The sequence below is a fragment of the Lucilia cuprina genome, chromosome 4 (assembly GCF_022045245.1).
Source record: "Lucilia cuprina isolate Lc7/37 chromosome 4, ASM2204524v1, whole genome shotgun sequence".
Classification (NCBI taxonomy): Eukaryota; Metazoa; Arthropoda; class Insecta; order Diptera; family Calliphoridae; genus Lucilia; species Lucilia cuprina.
Window position 1 is genome coordinate 1163994 of NC_060952.1, and position 24583 is coordinate 1188576.

A 24583-nucleotide genomic window follows, 5' to 3' on the forward strand; every position below is an offset into this window, starting at 1 on the left:
TTATTGTTTTGAAAAGATATTTTATCTCAAAACGTATTATAAACACGTCTTTTTGTTATTTTTTTGTTGAATTAAAAAAAGTATGTAAAATACTTTTTTTAATTTTCAATACTAAAATGTACAGCTTTTCATTTTTCAATTTTAATTAAAATAAAATGTCAAAGAATAAAAAATATTTTTTTTTTTTCGTTTGTAAAATATAAATTATTTTCGGGATTTTAAATAAATGAAAAGTGTTGAAAAAAATAATAAACATTAAGTTTAAGTGATAAGAAAAACTAATAAGTGGTAATATCCTCGCAATTTTGTGAAGAAAATTTGATGTTTAGTGAGTGCGTTTAGTTCTCATAAAGGTATTTTCAGACAACAATACTGAGTATTAATACATTTCAAAATAAAAATATTATAGAATTTGGTCGGTATATCAAAAAATCTGTAAGAAAAATACATAAATATTTCAGACATACTCTTTATCAATTCTTACCTTTATAAATTCAACTGTGTTTTTAAATTTTTCGTTTATGTTTAATTTATTTTACTTACCTGTTTATTTTTTTCAGTTGAAAATTGTTTCTAACGATTCTTTTTTTAATTACAACTTTGATACATATGAAAAATTAGAAATTTTTGAAATTTTTCAAAAACTTTAAAATACGGTCGGTATGTCATAAAAATCAGAAGTATTTTTTGTCATAATCAATCCAATTGTATTTAGACTACGAAATTGTATTATACTACATGATTTTCTGACAAGTATTATAATTCAGTATTGTAGTCTGAAGATACCTTAAGTTTGTTTTATTCTCTCAGAGCTCGTCTGTGTGAAGAGAATAAAAATGCTTCTTTGAAAACCCCTTCAGTTTCGCCTATATGTACTACTATATGGCTCAACATTACGCTTGGCATTACCCCACAGAAAAATTTTATTTTATTTATTTTATATATTTATTTTATTTTAAAATATTTTTTATTATTTATTATTTGTTTGTATTATTATTTTTGAATTGATGAGCAAGTTATTTATTCGAATTTTGACATAGTTTCTAGGGTTCTATAAATCGACTATAATCAAACAATCGACTTTTTATCGAAAAAAGTCGAAGTCGTCTATTTTGTTACGAAAAAATCAATAACTCGATTATAATCTAAGAAAAAATAAACCTTCGAAAAAGTCGAGAAAAATCCAAAATTTTGAGTTTTTTATTTATGTTCTGTTTCTAGATAACAAATCTTACTTGTATTTTGTTATTATATCACAAAGTACGAAAAATTCGAAGTCGGAAAAAGTCGAAAAATCGAGAAAATGGAAAATTGACTTTTCATAAATAGCAAAAGTCAAAAAATGGACAAAAAATGGAATTCTAAAGTTGAAAAGTCGACTTTTTGTATCAACTATAGAACTCTTGTTGTTTCTGGCAATACTGTATTTGTCAATTGGACATTTAAATGTACAAAACATATAAATAAAAATATCAGCTGTTTGACAAAAGCCACCTTGCATAAATTTATGTTTTTCTGTTCTATTCTCATTTTTTAGTCGTTTTCTAATTCCATCGGGAGTAGGTTTATGTTGGATAATTGTTGTTCTCGGATTAAGTAATTTTTATTTTTTGCATACATAAAAACAAGTACCTATAATAATGTCTGGTAAGCCTTCATTTTCAACTTGGAGTTATATTCTAAAAAAAACTAATTACATAATTGAAATATGTATAATTTTCAGGCTTAAATCCTTTTGCGCAGTACCAAAAATGTTTCAACAAGGACGGTGTTGAATATAAATACTTTGATTTGGGATCAATTAACTCAAAATATGGTGAGTCGAAAAATTTATAGTATTGCAGCTGCCATACAATCATATATGTACACATATGCACATACATATGAACTTTAAACTTTTTAAATGTTTAGTTGCCTTCTAATAAAAAGTTTATTGCTATTTATATTTTGCATAATACACGTCCACCTTCATTTTGCTTAATTAATTAATTTTTTTAAGCTGAATACATATTTACATACATATATATTTTTAAAATATATTTGTATGTCTGTTCGTTCCAGTTTGTGTTCGTCTTATAGGTGAAAGTTTCCTTCCACTAGTTGTGTCTCCCAATTCCGCAACGACACAATATTTTAGAAATATCTATATACACACATATGTATTTATTTGTATCTATGAATATTAATAAGTATTTTTAGGAGTAAGTGTGCAATAGTGGATTTATTTATGTGTACAAACATATATATATATATATATATATATATATATATATATATATATATATATATATATATATATGTATGTATGTATTTTATACATAACTACAACTTTATCAATAGCAGTAAAAACAAATACAATATCGTATGAGGTGATGTTCTTATGTTATCACTTGATTAAGAATTCCTCATTGGAATGTGTTGATTTTTTCATTTAAAATTTGCCATGTCATTATGGAAATTTTATGTAAATAAAATTTTACACTTCAATTGTTGCTGAATTGAATAGGTAAATAAAGTAAAGTAAATAAATAAAGTCCAGAAGATCCCAAAAGCATTATTTTCTTATTAAACCCACCATCAAAAAAGATGGTTGTATATTGATTTTGTCATTCCGTTTGTAACACATCGAAATACATCAATTTTTTAATTAAATTAATTAATTTTTAAGCTTTAAGAATGTATAATGAGTTGTATTATAACTTTTATTAAAAAATCATTAAGAGAACATTCACTTTGCACCACTTTGAAGTCTTCTTGGACATGTAGGTATTTTTCTATAAAAACCTGAACACCGTTTGTTGTTGTTGTAACAGTTCGACTGTGGCCTATAATTCTTTCGGTTGATACAGCTGCCGCTGATTTGACAATCTTTCAGCTCGATCCGGATCGAAGATCCAATTGTCGTGGGAGCGAACCGTTTGTTCTAGTGTCTGCTGTTCAAGTGGTACAAGTGGTTTTTAGGCAATTATCTCTTAATTTTAAGCTTTTATTTTTGAATCGAACGATCTAATATACATGCAACTAACAAAGTTTGGTGTAATCGGTTTTAAAATTTTGACCCATGTATGTACGTATAATTTGTGTATTTTTCTAGTGTTTAGTATATTTTATCAACATGAGAATGGTTAATCTTATCTTTTTAAAAATGCATATTTATTAACTGCTGCTGTCACTCCTTTCAGAGTTTATTTTATTATATTCTTTACTTTTCTATGAATGCTATACATATATAATATAATTATAAGACCCCATAAAGTATATATATTCTGGATGCTTATAAATAGCGGATTCGATTAAGGTACGTCCGTCTGTATATTTGTTGAAAACAGTCTTTAGAGATCTAAATCTTCAATAATTCTGTAAAAGAGATATGGGCAAAAATCTGTGACTACCTCTAAACAGTTATTCAACAAATAAATCTGTTATATATGGGTAATCATAGTTTTCAGATTATTTGGGTGCAAAATCGTCAAGTTTCGAGAAAAAATTGTCAATTGATTTTTAGAAAAAAAAACTTTTTATTGTAGATAATAAACACATTTGATGATATTTCCACTATTTTTTTATTTACTGTTTAACTATTGAGAAATTTTTATTAATTTCGATTAATTTTAGTTGTTATAATTTGTATAATTGATCTGTATAATTTGACAAATATACTTCAAAATTTCTTGTGTTAAGTTCTTGTAAACTATGTGATATGATATTCAGTAAATATGTGTATATAAGATATTTTTTATTCAATCTTTTTTTGGAGCTGCGAAAAATGGTCCCAGGAAAAAATTAACCCAAAGTACAAAACGAAAAATTGCCCTAAATAATACACAAGTTACAAAAACACGATTTTTATTAAATCCAAAAAAAAAAATAGTTTGATTTAGCCTAATTTAATATGGCAATGTTTTGTACTCATAGAACAAATGAAAAATAATTTTTAAAGAAATAAATTTTGAAATAACTCCATTTGTTGATCGCTTCTGACATTTTGATTTAAAATTTATTTAACCTCGATTAAAACCTTTTGCCTTTTCCACCTGGCGTACAGTGCAAGAACTAACATTTGGATTTAATAATGTTTTAAAACCGCTGCCATTTTTTTGCTTTGTAATTTTAATATGTATATAGTAATTCCATTTTTTTAAATTCACACATCGAATTGTTAATAATGGAAACAATATAAGCATGATGCACTTGCATTATATCAACAAATTGTTTTTTACCACAAAAAAAAGATAAAATAAATCTTCCGTGTAAGCAAATGGAACATAAGATGAGTTGTTATCAAATTCCTTGAAAATGACATAGATATTAATATTAAATAGGATTGGTCCAAGTACCGAGCCTTGTAGTACACATCTTCTAACCGGAAAAATACTGTAAACTTTTTCACCAAAGAAAGTAAAAGTTTACAAGAAATTAAAAAGTCCATTCAAAGAAGGACATTTGATAATATCTATAGTGTCTACTATTGAAAAAACTACATACATTTTACATGTAAAATCAATAATTAATTTTGTTTTTACGCAAATATACTATTTTACATATCTTGATATAAAATCCATAAAAGTAGTTTGTTGATCACTTTTATTGTGATATAGTACATAGCGAATAGTACATATAAAAATGTAATAGATGTGTATATAATTTCCCATAAACAAAATTGTAGGCCTTTAAATGTGAATTTGATGGAATTTGAATAAGGATGTGTTCCAAAATCTTTTAAAGTTTAAACTATTTGTATATTTTTGCTAATAATTAATATTCTTCTTATATTATTTATAGATCAGTTACCATATTCCATAAGAGTACTATTGGAATCAGCAGTGCGCAATTGCGACAACTTTCATGTATTAGAAAAGGATGTGCAAAATATTTTGGCCTGGACACCCGATTTGAAACAGGGACAAAACGATGTTGAAGTATCATTCAAACCAGCTCGTGTCATTCTTCAGGTATTTTGTCTAATCATTTAGTTTCAGACAAATTATTGTTAATAAATTATTCTGTAGGATTTTACAGGAGTCCCCGCTGTTGTTGACTTCGCAGCTATGCGTGATGCAGTATTGGAATTGAAAGGTAACCCAGAAAAAATAAATCCCATCTGTCCAGCCGATCTGGTTATTGATCACTCTGTTCAAGTTGACTTTGCTAGAACTTCTGATGCTTTGTCAAAGAATCAAAATTTAGAATTTGAACGCAATAAGGAGCGTTTCACATTTTTGAAGGTTCGTAGTTAGACTTATTAAATAAGTTTATGGAAATTTTACAACTACTTAACTTGTGCATTCCGCAGTGGGGTGCTCGTGCTTTTAACAACATGTTGATTGTTCCACCTGGTTCTGGTATTGTTCACCAAGTTAATCTGGAATATTTGGCTCGTGTTGTTTTCGAAGCTGATACTGAAGATGGAGCAAAAATGTTATATCCTGACAGCGTTGTTGGAACAGATTCACACACAACAATGATAAACGGTTTGGGTGTACTAGGTTGGGGAGTTGGAGGTAATTTTGAAAATGTTTTATAAAAAAGGCAAAAATATGTCTGATGTTTTGTGAACATTGTCTGTAGGTATTGAAGCAGAAGCAGTTATGCTGGGTCAATCAATTTCCATGCTTTTACCTGAAGTTATCGGTTATAAATTGGTTGGAAAGTTAAGTCCACTAGTAACATCCACAGACTTGGTTCTGACCATCACAAAACATTTGCGTCAATTGGGAGTAGTTGGAAAATTTGTCGAGTTCTATGGTCCTGGTGTAGCTGAACTTAGCATTGCTGATCGTGCCACTATAAGTAACATGTGTCCCGAATATGGTGCAACAGTTGGTTATTTCCCAATCGATGAGAATACATTGAACTACATGAAGCAAACAAGTTAGTTAGTTGTAAATGTCAGACTTTTCTTCAATCAATAGTATATTTTATAATTTTTTATAGATCGTTCTGAAAAAAAAATTGAAATTATCAAACAATATTTGGAAGCCACACGTCAATTGCGTAATTACACAGATGAGTCCCAGGACCCTATTTTTACACAAACAATAACATTGGATTTGTCTTCTGTTGTTACTTCAGTGTCTGGACCTAAACGCCCACATGATCGTGTGTCTGTTTCCGATATGAAACAAGATTTCCAATCTTGTTTGGTGAATCCCGTAAGTTTAACAATCATATACATTTATTATTAAGCGTTGCTTTTATTTCTTTATTATGAGATAAACAAAGCCCAGTGATGCCATGTATGGAAATTTTTTTTTTTTAAATTAAAATTTTTACACAACTGAACTTGGTGTATCCCATAAATTGAAATTTTACAAACAAAAAATGCACACGTTACACAAGTTCACTCACATTTAAAATGTTTATTTTCAAATATTTGCGGCTTACAAAAGAGCTATCTAAAAGAAACAGCAACTGTGATATGCTAAATATTTTTATAAAAATCACGGCTACTATTTCCTTAGATAACTCGATATAATATAATGAAAACGTATTATTCCTCATTTCACTCCATTTGATAATAATTAACAAATAAATTTAACGAAACTATGAACTGCTTTGTGCGGAGCTTATTATTGAACTAACTTGACTAAGCTAAACTTTTGGAATGTGCACTTTGTAAGCCTTCTTATAAACTCTGCGTTCAATGCCACCACCTTACTCATAAGTCGCTTCATATTTCTTATTGGCAATTTTTTTTTAAATAAAAAAAAAACAAAACAGCAACTCTTGCATTTTACCTGCAATATTTATTTTCTATTTGCCTAAATAAGCAAATAAAGCACAAAACACTATTAAGACGAATTTAAACTTACACTTCTCATAAATCTCAAAAAGAAAACTATTATTTATGTGTAAATAAACTCAAAGAACTAGATCAATGATTATGATTAAGTCTGTCTAAAACGTATATGTTGTACCTTGTTGCTGACAAAAATCTAACAACAACCTGCACAAATTGTGTAAAATGTAACCAATGATTTTATTATAATAAATACATTTTATGATCAAAGTAGTTTTTTTATATCGTATTTGCAGAAATTTAGACTGCAAAGTATAAAATTCAACAATAAATAGATGTTTATGTAAAAAAAAATTTAACAGAACTTCCGTAATTTTTAAGTCATAAGTGTATTACACCTGCCCTTAAAAACAACATTTGATTTCTTAAATAAGTCATAAATCGATCGATAGTTTAAAAATTGAATAAAAAAATACTTTTTCAACTTAAAAAATATTTTTGAACATAGTCACACTTTACGACACACTTTTGGAACAGTTATACACAAAACAAGTAAAACAACTTTGAAAGTTTGATGTCATTTTCTATAATTCAAATACATTTATGGAAAAATTTATCACGGCGGATATCTTGTTATACTAAATTTAAAAACTATGTATTTCCAGTTATAATCATTCAGTTGCAAATGAACAATGTAAATACGTTAAATGTTATGCTCTCCTTTTTATTTGTCTTTGTTTCTACACTGAAAATAATCCATAACATACACAAAAGCTTCGTGGTTTCGCACCGCGCTCCATTAAACAAATATTGTAAATTTAGAAAAAATAAATTGTTTTATGTTTAACAGGTACTTCAAAGTTTTAATTATTATTATATAGTATTTTAAACACTAAACACCTTTTTTAAGATATGTGACTTTTTAATTTCCTGTCAATTCAAAAATTACGCTAATTTACAAAATTCGTAAAGTTAAGCATGGATAATTTTCAAACAACAAATACAATAACATGCATGTTTTCCATTCGACAATTATTACGAAGTCATTCTTTATATTTTAAAGGACAAGTCTAATGTATATATTCATATAATATATACATACATACGTAGGTATTGTATTGACCTATATTTTCGTACTATAGAGTGTTGTTACTTTTATACTCAGATATCAGCAAAATGATGTATTTATGTCTTTACAATAAAGAATGTCAATCACCTTTGTAAATTTTATATATTTTGCTTATTTTACAAGAAATACTTTTGAAAACATTTTTTTTAATTGTATTTTAGGTTGGTTTTAAGGGTTTCGCTATTCCATCTGATGCTCTGCAAGCTTCTGGGCAATTTCAATGGGATGATGGTAAGAATTACACCATCAAACACGGTTCAGTAGTTATAGCTGCTATCACTAGCTGTACCAATACATCAAATCCTTCAGTGATGTTGGGAGCTGGTCTTTTGGCCAAGAAGGCTGTTGAGAAAGGCTTAAACATTATGCCTTATATAAAGACATCATTGTCTCCTGGTTCTGGCGTTGTGACATACTATTTGAAGGAGTCTGGTGTTATTCCATACTTGGAGCAGTTAGGTTTTAATATTGTTGGCTACGGTTGTATGACTTGTATTGGAAATTCTGGTCCTCTGGATGAAAATGTTGTAAACACTATTGAAAAGAACGGTTTAGTGTGTTGTGGTGTACTGTCGGGCAACAGAAACTTTGAGGGACGTATTCATCCTAATACACGCGCCAATTACTTAGCGAGTCCTTTGTTGGTTATCGCTTATGCAATTGCTGGTCGCGTTGATATTGACTTTGAGACTGAACCTTTAGGTGTTGATGGAAATGGCCAAAAGGTATTTTTACGCGACATTTGGCCATCACGTTCAGAAATTCAAGAGGTTGAAAACAAACATGTCATACCTGCTATGTTCCAAGAAGTATACAGTAAGTTTCATTCATCTTATTTCACATACATATTAGATCGACGTATTAATTTGATTAGAATCATAACTCAAACTTTGCATGTTCTACTTTATATTACAAAATTATCAGATTATTTTATACATATGTCTCAAAAAAGTTAATTATTTGTGTGTTAGAATGATTTTTATAATTATAAATATATGCTATATGTATGTATTACTCATATCATGTTTATACATATCGTCGCCTAAAAGAATCCTATGCCTAATAAAATTCAACATTTTTTATTGATGCCAAAGTCTTGCAGTAAACAAAAATCTAAAACGGTCTCTGACTAAAATTAAATAACACGTTTTTTTAAGACAATTATCTCGATCTGATTGTAATTAACTTTTTATTTGATTTCCTATAATTGATTTATATTTAATATTTTAAAAATATACATATTTTTTATTTTCAATTAAAGGTAAAATAGAGATGGGTTCGGAAGATTGGCAAACTTTACAAGTTTCTGACGGTAAATTGTATCCGTGGAATAAGGAATCCACTTATATTAAACGTCCACCATTCTTTGAGGGAATGACACGTGAATTGAATAATATTAGCAGCATCAAGAAGGCTCGTTGTTTATTGTTTTTGGGTGACTCAGTCACAACAGATCACATATCACCTGCTGGTTCCATTGCTCGCAACTCTCCAGCTGCTCGTTATCTTTCGGAACGCGGGTTAACACCAAAAGATTTTAATTCGTATGGTTCACGCCGTGGCAATGATGCTATTATGGCTCGCGGTACATTTGCCAACATTCGCTTGGTTAACAAGTTAATAACGAAAACTGGGCCACGCACCATTCACATTCCAAACCAAGAAGAAATGGATATTTTCGATTGTGCTGAGAGGTAAATTGAGACTGAATTAATTTTTTATTTTTATGCAATTTGAAATAAACTGGCTCTCCATAGATATCGCGAAGAAGGTACACCTTTGGTGTTAGTGGTTGGTAAAGATTATGGCAGTGGTTCCAGTCGTGATTGGGCTGCAAAGGGTCCATTCCTTTTAGGAATCAAAGCTGTTATCGCCGAATCCTATGAACGTATTCATCGTTCTAATTTGGTAGGAATGGGTATCATACCCTTACAATTTTTGCCAGGTCAAAGTGCTGAAACACTCAATTTGAATGGTCGTGAACAATATAACATCAATATTCCAGAACAAGGTCTTAAACCCGGTCAAAAGATTCAAGTTGAGGTATGTATTCGTGTTTTTTGTTTGCATAAACAACTTATATCGAATAAATAAATTAATGCATTTTCAGGCTGATGGGAAAATCTTTGAAACTATTTTACGTTTTGATACTGAAGTCGATATTACATATTTCAAGAATGGTGGTATTTTAAATTATATGATTCGCAAAATGTTGAATTAAATGAAATGATCAATCAGTAATATTCTAAATATTTTTACGCATTTTTTATATATTATATAAAACTTTATTAAAGATTATGGTGATATTGTGTTTATAACCGTTTAATTAATAAAACTAAATAATTTTATTCAATATTCTAACCGTTTTAGTTAGGGTTCCTTCGGTAAGTTAGTTTAATTAATAAAAATACACAGTTTGGTCATAATTAAGAAATGTTTGGTGAAATCTTGCTATGTATTATAATCATATTCAAAGGAATATATGTATTTCGATTGCCGAAATTAGTTTCCTTCGGTAAGTTAGTTTAATTAATAAAAATACACAATTTTTTTTAATTTTGACCTTTAAATTAGGGTGCTTCGGCAAATGGTTTGGTAGTAATTAGAAAAAAAAAATTGTTGTTTTGTTAAAACTTTAATATATTTTAAACTAAAAGTATGATTATATAATCAACTTAATTTTGATGGATAAAAATTAAAAAATGTTCTCCAATTTGATATATAAAAGTCATGTAGATGAACTTAGATGTTTAATGTTTAATTATTTTGCATTATACATATATTTCGTACAATTTCGTATATATTACGAAAGAATTTCGCATTTCATTAATGTGCAATATTTTTCATTTCGTATAGTGTACGATAATTTTCGTGTATATTAGACATAGTTTATCAGATGCAGTGATGCATTTCCCAACAGCCCTAAGCCCTGATGTCAAGAAATCTAGTGATTGTACATACAAAGTATGTTGTAAATAATAATCTGATAATTAATTTGTTTTTATACAAATTACTTAATATGCTTTTATGATTCTCAAATATTACACATAAAATTTTTATTTGTACTTTTCGATCCAATATTTTTATTATTTTCTTTAAAATCTCTTACATCATGTTTATGTTTAACTTTTAATTGTACAATCAATGGCTTAAGATTAAAGATACATGTAACAAACATTTACAAAATGATCTCTTGTGGCAATCGTATAGCACAATTGTATTAGTTCCGTTTAAAATAGTATGTATAAAGAATGTATTAGAGTAGGAAAAACAACGAAAGCATCTTTTTTTGGTAAAAACTGAAAATTAGTTTAAAACTTAACGATTATAACGAATAATAATAATAATAATAAATAAATAAACACACTACATACTGTGTTCAATTTAATTTTTAATAAATATTTATATTATATTCAAATCTATCAACTATAAAATTAGCTAAAAATAATAATTTGTTTGTACAAAATAAAATTTGAATTAATATATTAAATAATCTATATTTATCGTAAGTGGTGGTTAGTAACCGAAAACACTTATTTACAATTCCATGAGGATTAAATTGTGTGTACATACTCTTAAATCTATATTGTAGGTTTTACAAATAATTTCACAAAAAACAACAACAGACTCTATTTGGTCATAATTAAGAAATCTTTGGTGAAATCTTGCTATGTATTATAATCATATTCAAAGGAATATATGTATTTCGATTGCCGAAATTAGTTTCTGTTAAATTACCCTTCTGTGGCGTTTTCCGGTTCAGTGTTTGAAGCATTATTATCTGAATAAATTTATTGTAAATGCATTTGTATTTGAGGACTTCCAATTCAATTGAATTTGTGCATTCCCGCCTCATGATTACGGTGGGTTCTTTATAATTGATGTTGGATTACCAGCGTATTTGATGTTTGTATTGCTCATCCACTGCAATACGTTTAATAGTTTCATAACCTAAAATTATACTAAACGAGAAGGCAGCTGACTGTACCAAACGCGCCGACAATCCCTTAAAGAAACAATTAAGTTTCTCCTCGCGCCACAGCTCTTGAAAAGCTATTTTCATACTGTCAAGTCGATGAACCTAAAAAGAACATTAACATTACTTTTTATATGAAATACATCATTATCGGGAGTAATAATATTGATTAATTAATTTTTATCGTTTTTATATTTATTAACATTGCTTACACCAATTTTTTTAATAAAACGATTTTATTGGTAATTATTTCAAAATAAGTTTGAATTTAAGAATTGTAAAATATTCAACTTATCGTTCGGTTAAATTTTACAGTGGAAGTTACAGAACGTGTAAACGTCTATAAACGCTGGTTTCTATCTGGATTTTTCGTTTTTCAATACCAGCAATGAAAAGGTTTTAAAACAGTGTTGTTGGATGCTTACGACATTTTTCTGCTTCTCCTGTAAAATTTACTCATAGGACTTATCATGTATGCGTACTAAGCCAACGATATGTTCATTTAAAAACAAACAATTTTCAATTAAACTACCTGTATATCAGCTTTAAAAAGGTTTTAAAATATTAATTTTTTGCTTCCCTGTAATATTTACTCAAGAGGACTTGTCACGTTTGCGTACTAAGCCTATGTTCATTTAAAGGCAAAAAATTTAAACATTAATTCGAAAATTCAAACGTTATTAGATTGTGCCGTTATCAAGTCGACACCTCCAAACTACAACATTCGAAAAAATGTTTTCGAGTTTTAGGTTTGATGTCAAGACAACGTTGGCTACAACACAACAAAATTATGATTTAAAATATGTATATATTTGTTGAGTACACTTTTATTCCAGCAGTCGTTATACAAGTTTTGTTTAAAATCTTATGTTCTGCTTTGATTCAGTTCCAAGTGTTTGACAGTTACAAAATACATATTAAACGATAATGGGAGAAAATTCATTCTCTATGTTAATATCGTTAGTCAATCAATGATATTTATTTTTAAAAAAGTAAATATATTTATTTAATCTAAATATTGTAAACTTAAAAGCATTTGCAGCAGAAACTTTTAAATTTTTGGATAAAAATTATGTAGTTTTAATATATTTTTAATACTTCGCGTGGAACGGATAGGTTCTATTTGAAATTTTTAAGAACATTATAAAAGTTATCAGCCGCGGCTCCACAGGGATAGGAAAATTTACCCTTCCCCCGAAAATTTTTCTTACAAAATATAAAAATGAGAAAATAGAAAAAAATAAATAAGAAAGTAAGTGAAAAAAAACAAAAGTCACCCCCAAATACTGGACCTGTATCCGCGTCTGATCCTAATGCTACTATGTCAATTTTTGCATATAACTTATGAACGCATCAATAGTTCTAAACCATATTTTCACATTTTAAATATGCAAAAATGTTAATTTTATGTAGTTACCTGCAGTCTAGCTCTAACGATATCCAGAGGATTGGTAAGTATCGTAGTAGTGAATCCACCCAAACTGCCAGCAACGCATTGTATCAGTAAATGGGAAACCCATGGAGGACAAATTCGACAAAGTTCATCTGGAAAAAACGTATTAATAGAAATCATATCTATTTATAGAAACATTTTACCTTGGTACAGATGATAAAATGCCCACCACATTGCAGAGTTTGGAACATAGGCCATTAGGCTGGCGGTGTAGCCGCGGTAAAATCCCCGAAAACCATCCCTTCGCAAAATCTCTCTTGCAATGTCAAGCGAAATGTTAAGACGACTTCTGCCTGGTCCTGTTTGTATTCCCAGAGGATTTATATCACCTTTAGCGCCAGCATGATGTGCCATCCCCAATACCATAGCATGCTGAGATATCACATCAAAGGGAACTATAATTGTCTGGCCTACAAGTGAAGCACATCCTCCCCCTATTAAAGCCTTTACTCGGTGACCAGCACCCATATCGTTTAACAGATGACGCACACCTTCATATGTGCTTATGTAAAAAACACCCGACACTATTTGCACCGATGATATCCAAAATCCTCTATATAAACCCGGAATTCCTTCGGAGCTGTAAATCTTGTAAGCACAGTCAAACATTCCCTTGTACACATCACTTCTGTGCTGCACTTGGAGTTGGGTCTTTATCACTGTTAAGGGAAAGAGACAACAACGAACGGAAAACGAACTCAACATCGAAAGTGGAAAAAATTTTGTTTTATCCATCATATCCCATTCTATTGTACGTATGTATGGAGCATCTAAGGTGTTGCTGGAACCACTGGTAACACCGGATGCCACAGTAATTGCTGTGCGGTTCATTTCTAATTTTCTTTTTGACTTAGCCCAGTGTTTAAGAAAAGTTTGCTTTGTATTTTTCGTCAACAAACTCACTCACTCACTCACACACAGTGGTCGCAATATTCCTTAGGTCATGAGTTCATATGTAATACCAATTATTTTCTAAAATATGTGTATCTTTTTATCCGTGTGGAAAAAACTAAAATAAAAATATGTATATATAAGCAATAAAATAATCATCTTTTCCTACTTATTATAAAATGATACAAATTGAACTTGAAAATTGGCAAGCGAAATAAGTCCTTGAAGGTCTACAAGATAAATGAAAAGCTCGGACTTTGCTCTCAATATTTTGAAGTAATATTTACCCATTTTTAATTGATTTGATTGATTGATTGTATCCTTAGCATAGTTCACAAATAATCAGATAATAACAAAGTATGTTAAGCCATTTATACTCATTATATAATTTATTTTTAATCAATGAAGTCTTTTACTAGCAAAAAATAAGTATCTAATGGTGATTTTTGCATCAGCCCTATCTAACAACTATCACACATACTCACGGAATTACGCACAATGTTTTCTGTCGCATGATGTTATTCCAATTCTAAAACTTTAGTTTGACTACCGTATACAATTGCAGATCAAACAATCTACGTAATTTTTATTTAGATCTCTTTTCAAACTCATCTTCTCGCACCGAACATACATACTTACATCTTTATATGAAATATATGTCTATGATCTTACAAGAAATCGTCATTAAAATATTCCACAACAATATTAAATGTATTAATCGAATGAAAATTAAGAAGAAAACACAAGAATAAAATTTTGCTAATTTTTTTGACATCTATCATATGCTTTTTGACATTGACATTGTTGCCAGGTACGAGATTAGTAAAAATACAGCACTGATACAAATCCTAAAAACACTGAAAAAAATTAAATTTATGTCATAAATCGTGATAAAAATATAGGTGTTTTCAACTAACTAAAATTGTACAATATGTACAGATTTAAAAAAATTTCAAATAATTATTCAATTTAACTTCACAAAAAATGTTCAACAATTTTTCAAAAATTGAGAACGTACTTTTCTAATGATTCTATCTTATTATAGTTATATTACGGACGTAATCCAAAAAAGTAGTTTCTACAAAAATGACTTTGAATTTTTAATGACATTTTATAAGAACCTTTAAACAAATTAAGGGAATTGAAAAATTTTACCATTTTCAGATATTAGATGTTAATATGATTATCATCTAAATTAAAATTTAATTTTATTTATCTAATATTTGTGAAAACATAATTTTGCGACCCTATTAAGTATATATATTTATTGAGTTGAGATTTTGTGTTAAGTGTTGTCTATTCGTGAGCTGGACATTTTTCAAGAAAATATCGTATGGGGAACACAATTTAATTCAATTAATAATAATCTTTGTTATGTTCCATAATGGATTTCAAAATATTTCTAGTCTATCGATGTACGTTCGCAAGATGAACTACTTATTAAAAAGTCCTTTTTAATTTTTTTTTAATTTTACAGTATTTCTTAAACAAAATTAAACAAAAAATTAAAAATAATAATTCCAAAATACCTTTTTTAATTTGGTACAAATATTTTTGAAAGGGGTAACAAAAACAAGTTTTTTCCTATACAGTGTGAGTCGGTCTAATGTACATACACCAGAAATATCCAGAAAACTATAATAAATAATGCTTAAGTTAAAATTACGTTTTTTTCGTAATTCTACCCATGTTTTCATTTATTATCCGATTTTGATGATGTTCGAATGAATTAAGATTTGGAATCAAAAGATATCTGGGGTCTTCAGAAATTGTTTTTAACAATTTCAATTGTTTTTAACAACTTCTTCATCTAAAGGTTTTTTACGCGAACTTATTTTTTTAAATAGAAATATTTTGGGATAACATATTAGTATTATAGGCTTTGGCAATTGCAACAATTAATGAAGAATTGGCTTAATATACACGTATCCATACATACATTTGTATATATGTACATATGTATGTATATATGCATATGTATATAAATTTGTAAATTACTACTTACACAGGTAGTTACTTGCAAGTTGCAAATAAATTGTAGGCCGATGACATTTTTAGTGTGACGATACTTCCGAAATAATGTATACACTTTTTTTAACTAACGATGCTTGTAATAATGCAATTATGTACATACATATGTATGTATGTACTTCATATATATGTACTTAGTATTATATATTATTACAAAAACACACTTCAACGTAAGCATTTATGTATAACCATACTTACATACATACATTTGGGTAAATTCAGGTAAACGCTATAATTTTCGTTAATTCAGATACTGCTAATATTTTTCAATCATTACATGCATATGTATGTATGTATGTATGTATGTATGTATGTATGTATGTATGTGTACTGTGTACTCTTTACAGATCTATAGTAGATTTGCGATAAAAACGCGTGTAGCTCTGTAGGAGAATTCAGTTGCATTTGATAACAAATTAAAAGTGCGGTTAAAGTAATATTTTGTTTGAATTTAGATAAAATAACGTTAAAATGTCTAAGTTATATTTAATTTGTATACTTTTATGTGGTATTGGATACATTGTTAGCAGTGTAGATATTAAGGACATCAGTACTAATTCAAATGAACTAGAAGAGTCTACCTCTTTAAAGTGGTTAAAGGGAGCACATAATATATTTTCAAGTCCTACTGGTCACGTTGTAGTCCAAGTTGCAAAAGAATTAATAAATCGATCAGCCGGAAACAGTCAAGTACTAAATCTGGTTCCTATGTTAAATATTATAACTTGTGTGTGTTTTTTGTTTCCCTTTTAGGTTCTAAGTCTAAACTTGACAAATTTGTTTATTATCTTGCTTCTTAAAGTTTTAATTTTTTCGGCCGGTTTACTAGGAGCTGGTCATTGGAGTAATTATGGTTACGCTCGTTCAAGCGATAGCGGTATATTAATTAATAAATATTGAAATTGTATAAATTTATCAATATAATTTTAGGATTAACTTTTATTCTTAATGATGACGAAGCCTATTTGATTACTGGATTTTTAGCAGCACAGAGTGGCTTTGATGATTGTTTGTATGCAGCAGCTTGTGCAGCGCCTAATGTGGCTTACGAATATGCAAAAGCGGCTAAGGCTTTAATAGACAGCATTTCGAAATATAATGGGTAAGTTTGTATATAACATTATCTGATTTTTTATGTCTTTAAATTAGGTATGATTTATGGTACAAAATCATAAACCGACATAAACATTTTTTGGTATGAACAAAAATACAATAATTATACCCTACACCACTTTAGTGGGGAGGTTATATTGGGTTTGTGCTGATGTTTGTTACATACAAAAGTATTCGTCCAATACCCACCTTGAAGTATACCAATCGGCTTAGAATCATTTTCTGAGTCGATTAAGCTATGTCCGTCCGTCCATTCGTCCGTCTGGCTAGCTGTCCATGTAAACTTTGTGCGCAAGGTACAGGCCGCAATTTTCAAAATAACTGGATGAAATTTGGCACACACGCTTTTGGCCCAAGGACGAAGCCTATTGAAAATATCGGTCCATTATTTCGACTAGCCCCCATACAACCGTACCCCCAAATAGGGACTTTGGGCTTAAAATTAGTTTAAAAGATCTATTATGTCAACAAAAGCGTAAAAAACTTAGTTCTATAGAACTTTAAATGGCACTACCGATTTTTGTAATGATCGGGCTTCATTTGACTCTAGCCCCCATACAAACTCCCCTTCAGAAATGACTTAAAGGTCAAAATTCGCTTACAAACACTAATGACACTTTTAAATTTTACATAAATAATATTGAAGTAGACTCAACTCCCGAAATAAAGTTAAAAAACAAATCAAATGCTTTTTTTAAATAATCCCCATTTTTAACGTCCGACTATACATTCATACTTGTTTTCTACTTCATTTAATTTGTTTGCTGGTTCTTGAGAAAAAAATGAAAAACTGCAACGCGCCAACGGCACCGCCTTTGATATATTCAAGCCTTTATTCTATATGCAAAATGGATAGACACGATTTGAAATTTTTAAAAATTGTATAAAAGTTAAAAAAAAACTATCTTTTTTTCAGATTTGAATTTACGAATACTCGATATATAGAGTTAATAGTTTTGGTTGAAGAAGCTGCATACAATGGATATCGCGGAATTCCCTGTAACGCAACAACGACATGTGATGGTTTATTTTAATTTAGTACTATAGAATATTTTAATATGTATGTGATTCAAATTGTTCCTTTTTATCATAAAAAAATCAGAGTACCTAATACATATACTACAAACAATATGCAAACATTTACCAACTCAGAAAAATAGTTTCAAGTAAAAATATTTTAAAAGTTGCATGTTAAGTTGCAAATTTGATTGAAAATCAAACCACATATGAAACAAATGAACCATGAACTAAAAATGTGTTTAATATTTAAGTAATTTCGTACAAATTCGTTTTATTAAATAATCTAAAGATAAATATGTTTATTTAATTTCAAATAAAACTATCCAAATATAATTAAACATTATTCAATTGTGTTTCATCATCAGTTGATCCAGTCACAGCTTTCACATATTCGGGATAATGTAGTAATCCATCCTTATTAGCATCAGCAAGTTGAAGAAATTCATCAATAACCTCTAAAAAACAAAAAATAAAAAACCTTTTTTATAATTCCAAAACAATAAATGTATGTATGCATCATACATGGGAGTAGTTAATTATATCGATTAATTAATTGACGATTTCATTAGCATTAAATTGAAAAAAATTATAATTATTTTTTTTCATTAGCATTATTTTGTCTAATGGTAATGGTTTTTAATGAAACGATTTCATTAGTAATTTTTTAAAAATAAATTTTCATTACCATTATTCAATGGATTTTAAAAATGTTCGAACATTAGTTCTAATTTCGAAATTAATTTCGAATATCCGATGTATTGTTATTAGGTGAAATCATGTATGGCAAATTTCAGCACATTCGGATTAGAAAAACTAGTTTTAACAGCTTTAAAAATTTTTCGAACACGAGTTCGAATTTTCGAAATTTTTTTTTAGGTTTTTATGACACAGAGATTAATTTAAAAACATAAAAAAAATTTCGAAAATAACTTCGAAATTTCGAACTTAATTTTGAATATTCGAACATATTATTGTATTGTCATCAGATGTACTTATGACTGCAAAATTTCAGCCAATTTGGGCTACGGAAACTGGTTTTAAAAGCTTTCAAACCTCGAATCTTCGAAAAATTTTCCTTAATATATTTTTCGACAATTATAAATAATAATTAAATTTGTTTTTGAAAATTCATTATCAAATTCATTACCATTATCAAAAAAAGTTATAATGAAAAAAATATAATTTTCATTAAATGGTACTTAAAATATTTTTCATTACAATTTTTTTTATAAATGGTAATGAAATTTTAATGCTTAATGAAAAATTCCCATGTATGGTATGCATGTATGTATGTATGCATGTATGTATGTATGTATGTATGTATATATGTATGTATGTATGTATGTATGTATGTATGTATGTATGTATGTATGTATGTATGTATGTATATATGTATGTATGTATATCTTACCTATAATGTGATCTAGTTCTTCATTGGCGTTATGAAGGTAATTATCACGATCTAGTTTTTTGAAATTTTCATCTTGATGTATTGCTGCCTGTAGCATCTCTAAACCATCTAGTGCATTGTTATTGTCACTGTCGTGGATCTAAGAGGAGTGTAAAATATATTAATCTATATCTATATACATGCATATGTATGTTTATACAAATGTATGTTTGTATATAGTCTCTAGATGACAAACCGATTTTCATCAAATTTTTTGAATTCGTTCTTGTATAAATTGAAGGAAAAATAGGCTATGTTTTATCTTAAAATTTAAAAAACCGTATACCTCGGAGATTGGTAAAACTGGAGTCCTTTAATATAGGCGAATAAGAAATAGTCCCACGCATAATATTGATTGACAATATCAAATAGCGTTAATTCGGAAAACTATAAGTTTCCAAATTATACAAACAAGAAAAGTGAGCGTATCATCTCCCATATAAAATTAATACCAACATTAGAATGTCTGGGAACTATAAACGTTATAGTGCGAACTATAAAGTTATTATACTTCTTACATTAGTATTAATATTTTAGACAAAAAATGTTACACTAGCAATAGAATATCTGAGAAAATATAACAGTTTTGTATCAATTGATATTTAAGAAAAACATGGGCGGATTAGAAGTAAGGGGCATGGTACATAAGTTAAATATAAAACATTTTACATTTGAAAATCTATTCATGTACTTTAAGTATCAAAATGAACATATGTTTCAAGAACAAGTGGACTATCAATAGTAGTCGTAGCACCATCCATATAAAGTAAATACAGAAATTCGTATAACTGGAAATATATAACACCCAAAACCCTAACCACAATATTGTCAATACACGAATGGCCGAATTGTCAATAACTGACATGACACATTTTAGGTTTTTAGGGTAGCAAAGCTAATAATTTTTAAAAGAAAGATTGAAAGATTTATGAACTAACTGAATGACGATTTGGAAGATATTTTTACTTATTTAAAAACATACATACCTTAAAATAATAAAAGTTTTTTTCTTCCTCCGACATTTCATCCAAATTCGCACTGATTCCCATTTCTTTTAAATCATCCTCGATGTGACTAAATAAAATTAATTTAATTATTTCCAATTTTATTCGATTTGCATATAATAAATAGTAAATATAATACATTCACGTATTTATATGTAAGTATGTAAATTTGAAGTTGCAACACTTACTGCTCTTCATGCGTTAAATGTTGGTCAACTTTTCGAGTCTTTGATTGTTCACTTCGCGGGTGATGTGGGCCTCGTTTTATTGCTAGACTCGAAGTAATAGTTTGACTAAACGTTGCGACACATATTATAAAATTAATAAAATTTAACATTTTGCACATTATAATTAATGTTTAATTCCTCTTACATATATTCTTATATTTTCACTACATTCTTATGTATATGTATGTTTTGTTTTGGACAATTGTGGTTGGTGCATTATTAATGGTGGTGAAAATTATTCAAATCCAAAGCCATAGTGCGCATGTTGGGTTAAATAAGACTTAAAATCGTATTCATCTATTCATCAAAAATCATAGTAGAAATGAAATATTTTGAGTAAAAATTTCACAAAATAACTATAACTTCAAAATTAACTAGATTTAATTAACATATTTATAAAAGTTATTAACTTTTATAAAATTAAATTAAAACAAACATCTGTTTGCTGACTGTCAGACAACGAACGTTTTAAAAATAACCGGCGTCAGAAAATGTTTCCGGCTTAGTCACTAACAGCTGTTTGTGTTTTGAAACAATTTCGTTTATCCAAATTAAAAAATAAAATATTTTATAATTTTCATAAAAAAACTTTTATATCAGTTTTTTACTTGCTTTTGTCATTTTTAATAAATATATTTGTAAATTATACATTTGTATTAGATTACAAGATTTGAAATAGCACACTCACTGCCGGTCCACACTAGAATACTTTTGGTTTTGTGTAAAAGAGAGAATATCATCCATCTCTCTCGCGGTACCAAGTTTCCCGTACTCGGAAACTTGTTTTGTTAGACCTGGTTCACACTGGGAAACTTTTGATTTTGTGAGTGAGAGAAAGAGATGGTTGATATTTCATTCGCTTTCTTTCATACACAAAAATCAAAAGTTTCCCAGTGTGAACCAGGTCTTATTCTTCTCATTCGTACAACAAATCAATTCAATTCATACGTAGTTTCTGAAACAAAAGTTTATATGTGTGGACATTAAGAAAACTTCAAAATAGAATTAAGAAAAAAAATGTTCAACAAAATTTTTCTAGTGTGGACCAGGTCTAACATATCAGGTTTGCTCACAGCAGTCATATTTTTTCGTGTTATTATTTTATGATGTTATTATTTTTACATTATTACGACCGCGTGAATCCCCTAAATGTTTTCAAAAAAATAATAAGATTCTCCTCTATGCGTTTCTCTATGACCTGGTTCACACTGGGAAACTTTTTGTTGAGAAACTTTTTTTTGTGTGTGAGAGAAAGAAACGCTTGATATTTCTTTCTCTTTTTTTCACACACAAAAATCTGAAGTTTTCCAAAAAAGTTTTCTAGTGTGAACCAGGTCTTAGTTCACAGTACCCACATGCGTAAAGATTTTCTATCTATGTTATGTACTTTGTGCTGAGTTTCCTATGGTTGCACATTGGGGTAGAAGCACTTAAAACATGGCACTTTTTGTTCTTATTTTGTAAGAAGAGGATGAGCTGTACTTTAAATTAAAAAATCGAAAATTCAGAAACAAAGTTTAATTATTTTTTTTTATTTTTATTTCGAGGATACAAAAAATTGTCCAGAAAAAATATTATATAAATATGTTCTTCGCCCCAATGTGCATTGTTACCAAGACGACATCTATCAATATTGTTTACACATCATAAATTTTAAAATATAAACATTCTTTTAGAAATTAAATAAGTATACACATTTTTCGAATAATTTTAAGAAAGGAATATGTGTGAAAAGGTTTGTAAATCTCTGGAAACATTTAATCCCGAAGTTGAATTTCAAAAGTTTTTGAAACGTAAGCCAACTGTCAAAACGGTACAATTGTATGAACATCTGCAAACTCGGGAAAAAGTCAAGTGTCCAAGTGAGTACAATGTAGAATAAAATTTGAGGATTATAAAACTTTTATATCGTTTTTGCAGATAATTTTAAGGGCTATGGGGTAGAAAAAGATGACAATAAAATGTACAGGACATTTAATTCAGAATATGGATACTACGCACCAAACGTCTTTACATTACCTTCCCGTTATTTTCCTCTTTCTCAGAAGTTTTCTAACGAACTTTATCGTTGTGGCATGTATCGTAATTATTCCTTAAATACACATGTAGATCGCACATTTTATTAGACTTTGTATCGCTATTATCGATACAAATAAACAAAAATGTAATAGATATCACATAAAATTTGACCTTAATAAAACATATCGATGAATTATATTGTAAGGCGAAACTGATAAGGTGAAGTCATTTCATTACACGATGGTTTTTGTACATGGAAATTTAACTCGACGTTGTTAAGCTCCATATACAAAAAATATCGCCAAAAAACCGACGCTGTCACACTCCAATATAAAAAATTTTATGAATTCGCCGCAAAATGAAATGACTTTACCTTATAATCAATTTGTTTGTTTATAGTAACTAGTGATTATAGACGCATTAAAGGTATGTATGTATGTATGTATGTATGTATGTATGTATGTATGTATGTATGTATGTATGGATGTATGTATGACAAAATCAAGGAGGCTTTTTTTATCATTCCGATTTTATAAAGTTTCGTGATAGTAAATTAAGTCCACAAAATTAAATTTCAAATTGAAAGTGAACTTGAACCTTCTAGACCAATTTGAATAAAAAATGCTGAATTCTTATAGGTATAAAGAATTAAATAAGAACTTTCTGCTAATTCTGAAAGAATAGCAGACAATATATATTTTTTAGTATAAATTTAAGTGATATTTTTAAGTAACATAGCTAAGGAAAATAAAAACAAAATAATTCGAAAATAAATGATGATCCGCGAAAATAATCTTTAACAAAATATTTAAAATTGTATTCCATACAAAAGTTTTCATCCCTTAAACGTTTGAGTTTCCAAAAATTCTTTTCTAGTGAATATAAACAATCCCAAAGAAACCTAGTACCAAAAATGCTTGACTCTAACTTTAACGGTTTGCTCTGGGCGATATATAATTGTGAAGAATACTTCCCTTAGCCCTGGTTCACACTAGGAAACTTTTTTGGAAAACTTTTGACTTTTTGTGTGAGAGAAAGAGATGGTTTATATTTCCTTCTCTTTCTTTCACACATAACAACCAATAGTTTTCTAAAAAAAAGTTTCCTAGTGAGAACCAGGTCTAAGGAAAAGAAGAAACAATTCCATTTCGTTTAAATGCTTTATGAATGTGTGTATTCTGCGTTAAGATCATACCTACGTTTTTGTAAGTCCTGGGAAACTTTTGTTGAGAAACTTTTGATTTTGTATGTGAGAGAAAGAGATGGTTGATATTTCTTTCTCTTTCTCTCTCACACGAAAATCAAAAGAAATAAGAAGGATTTTTTTTAATAATTAAAAATGTGCAACGAAAAACTTATTACGTTTAGAGCGTGAACTTTTTTTACAACCGCCACACGACCTTATTAAAAATTTAATTTTAAATTTATTATTAGTTACTAACACAACTTAAGAAAGGAATATAAAGGATTTTTCCAAATAATTGAAAATGTGCAATGAAAAACTTATTTCGTTTAGAGCCTGAACTTTTTT

At 28.7% G+C, this 24583-nt stretch overlaps 5 protein-coding genes across 11 annotated transcripts; 3 read left to right on the top strand and 2 right to left on the bottom strand.

Moving 5' to 3' along the window:
• The first annotated feature begins 1488 nt into the window (after nt 1-1488).
• LOC111690891 (cytoplasmic aconitate hydratase-like) lies at nt 1489-10221 on the top strand. The gene is made up of 11 exons (XM_023453479.2): nt 1489-1647; nt 1724-1816; nt 4783-4952; nt 5010-5225; nt 5294-5501; nt 5569-5871; nt 5935-6152; nt 8030-8684; nt 9130-9562; nt 9626-9911; nt 9979-10221. Exons 1-11 carry the CDS (start codon nt 1641-1643, stop codon nt 10087-10089), a joined length of 2700 nt encoding a protein of 899 aa, XP_023309247.2. The 5' UTR covers nt 1489-1640; the 3' UTR covers nt 10090-10221.
• Nucleotides 10222-10921: 700 nt separating this feature from the next.
• LOC111690880 (solute carrier family 25 member 44) lies at nt 10922-14967 on the bottom strand. Of its 4 annotated transcripts, none has more exons than XM_023453463.2 (4): nt 14828-14967; nt 13441-14306; nt 13262-13389; nt 10922-11949 (listed from the first exon to the last, which is right to left on the bottom strand). In XM_023453463.2, exons 2-4 carry the CDS (start codon nt 14126-14128, stop codon nt 11758-11760), a joined length of 1008 nt encoding a protein of 335 aa, XP_023309231.1. In that variant the 5' UTR covers nt 14129-14306; nt 14828-14967; the 3' UTR covers nt 10922-11757. The 4 variants fall into 4 exon arrangements, with proteins under 4 accessions (XP_023309231.1, XP_023309232.1, XP_023309235.1 ...); XM_023453464.2 differs by lacking the exon at nt 14828-14967 and adding an exon at nt 14674-14817; XM_023453467.2 differs by lacking the exon at nt 14828-14967 and adding an exon at nt 14476-14817.
• A 1653-nt stretch (nt 14968-16620) lies between these two features.
• Nucleotides 16621-18740, top strand: LOC111690888. The gene is made up of 4 exons (XM_023453475.2): nt 16621-16909; nt 16973-17096; nt 17150-17321; nt 18249-18740. Exons 1-4 carry the CDS (start codon nt 16691-16693, stop codon nt 18364-18366), a joined length of 633 nt encoding a protein of 210 aa, XP_023309243.2. The 5' UTR covers nt 16621-16690; the 3' UTR covers nt 18367-18740.
• On the bottom strand, nt 18598-21383 carry LOC111690870 (multiple coagulation factor deficiency protein 2 homolog). Its single transcript, XM_023453450.2, has 4 exons — nt 20995-21383; nt 20789-20876; nt 19764-19902; nt 18598-18807 (listed from the first exon to the last, which is right to left on the bottom strand). The coding sequence occupies exons 1-4, from the start codon at nt 21150-21152 to the stop codon at nt 18686-18688; spliced, it is 507 nt and encodes a 168-aa protein (XP_023309218.2). The 5' UTR covers nt 21153-21383; the 3' UTR covers nt 18598-18685.
• A 150-nt stretch (nt 21384-21533) lies between these two features.
• Nucleotides 21534-23256, top strand: LOC111690889 (UPF0691 protein C9orf116). 4 transcript variants are annotated; one of them, XM_046950282.1, is made up of 3 exons: nt 21534-21671; nt 22710-22895; nt 22954-23256. In XM_046950282.1, exons 2-3 carry the CDS (start codon nt 22757-22759, stop codon nt 23157-23159), a joined length of 345 nt encoding a protein of 114 aa, XP_046806238.1. In that variant the 5' UTR covers nt 21534-21671; nt 22710-22756; the 3' UTR covers nt 23160-23256. The 4 variants fall into 4 exon arrangements, with proteins under 4 accessions (XP_046806238.1, XP_046806240.1, XP_046806239.1 ...); XM_046950284.1 differs by having other exon boundaries at nt 21655-21671; nt 22749-22895; XM_046950283.1 differs by lacking the exon at nt 21534-21671 and adding an exon at nt 22078-22096.
• Nucleotides 23257-24583: the final 1327 nt, after the last annotated feature.

What these genes read in the sequence shown, in the direction of transcription:
- LOC111690891 (XM_023453479.2), top strand. An exon ending in CAGCTCGTGTCATTCTTCAG is followed by an intron (nt 4,953 to 5,009) that starts GTATTTTGTCTA and finishes ATTATTCTGTAG; the next exon opens with GATTTTACAGGAGTCCCCGC. An exon ending in AATCTTGTTTGGTGAATCCC is followed by an intron (nt 6,153 to 8,029) that starts GTAAGTTTAACA and finishes ATTGTATTTTAG; the next exon opens with GTTGGTTTTAAGGGTTTCGC.
- LOC111690880 (XM_023453463.2), bottom strand. Translation starts at nt 14,128, where the DNA reads ATGAACCGCACAGCAATTACTGTGGCATCCGGTGTTACCAGTGGTTCC. An exon ending in ATTTTATCATCTGTACCAAG is followed by an intron (nt 13,390 to 13,440) that starts GTAAAATGTTTC and finishes CGTTTTTTCCAG; the next exon opens with ATGAACTTTGTCGAATTTGT. An exon ending in TCGTTAGAGCTAGACTGCAG is followed by an intron (nt 11,950 to 13,261) that starts GTAACTACATAA and finishes TGTTCTTTTTAG; the next exon opens with GTTCATCGACTTGACAGTAT.
- LOC111690888 (XM_023453475.2), top strand. Translation starts at nt 16,691, where the DNA reads ATGTCTAAGTTATATTTAATTTGTATACTTTTATGTGGTATTGGATAC. An exon ending in GATCAGCCGGAAACAGTCAA is followed by an intron (nt 16,910 to 16,972) that starts GTACTAAATCTG and finishes TTTCCCTTTTAG; the next exon opens with GTTCTAAGTCTAAACTTGAC. An exon ending in AGCATTTCGAAATATAATGG is followed by an intron (nt 17,322 to 18,248) that starts GTAAGTTTGTAT and finishes TCTTTTTTTCAG; the next exon opens with ATTTGAATTTACGAATACTC.
- LOC111690870 (XM_023453450.2), bottom strand. Translation starts at nt 21,152, where the DNA reads ATGTGCAAAATGTTAAATTTTATTAATTTTATAATATGTGTCGCAACG. An exon ending in CATTTAACGCATGAAGAGCA is followed by an intron (nt 20,877 to 20,994) that starts GTAAGTGTTGCA and finishes AATTTTATTTAG; the next exon opens with TCACATCGAGGATGATTTAA. An exon ending in AAAACTTTTATTATTTTAAG is followed by an intron (nt 19,903 to 20,788) that starts GTATGTATGTTT and finishes CACTCCTCTTAG; the next exon opens with ATCCACGACAGTGACAATAA.
- LOC111690889 (XM_046950282.1), top strand. Translation starts at nt 22,757, where the DNA reads ATGTGTGAAAAGGTTTGTAAATCTCTGGAAACATTTAATCCCGAAGTT. An exon ending in GGAAAAAGTCAAGTGTCCAA is followed by an intron (nt 22,896 to 22,953) that starts GTGAGTACAATG and finishes TCGTTTTTGCAG; the next exon opens with ATAATTTTAAGGGCTATGGG.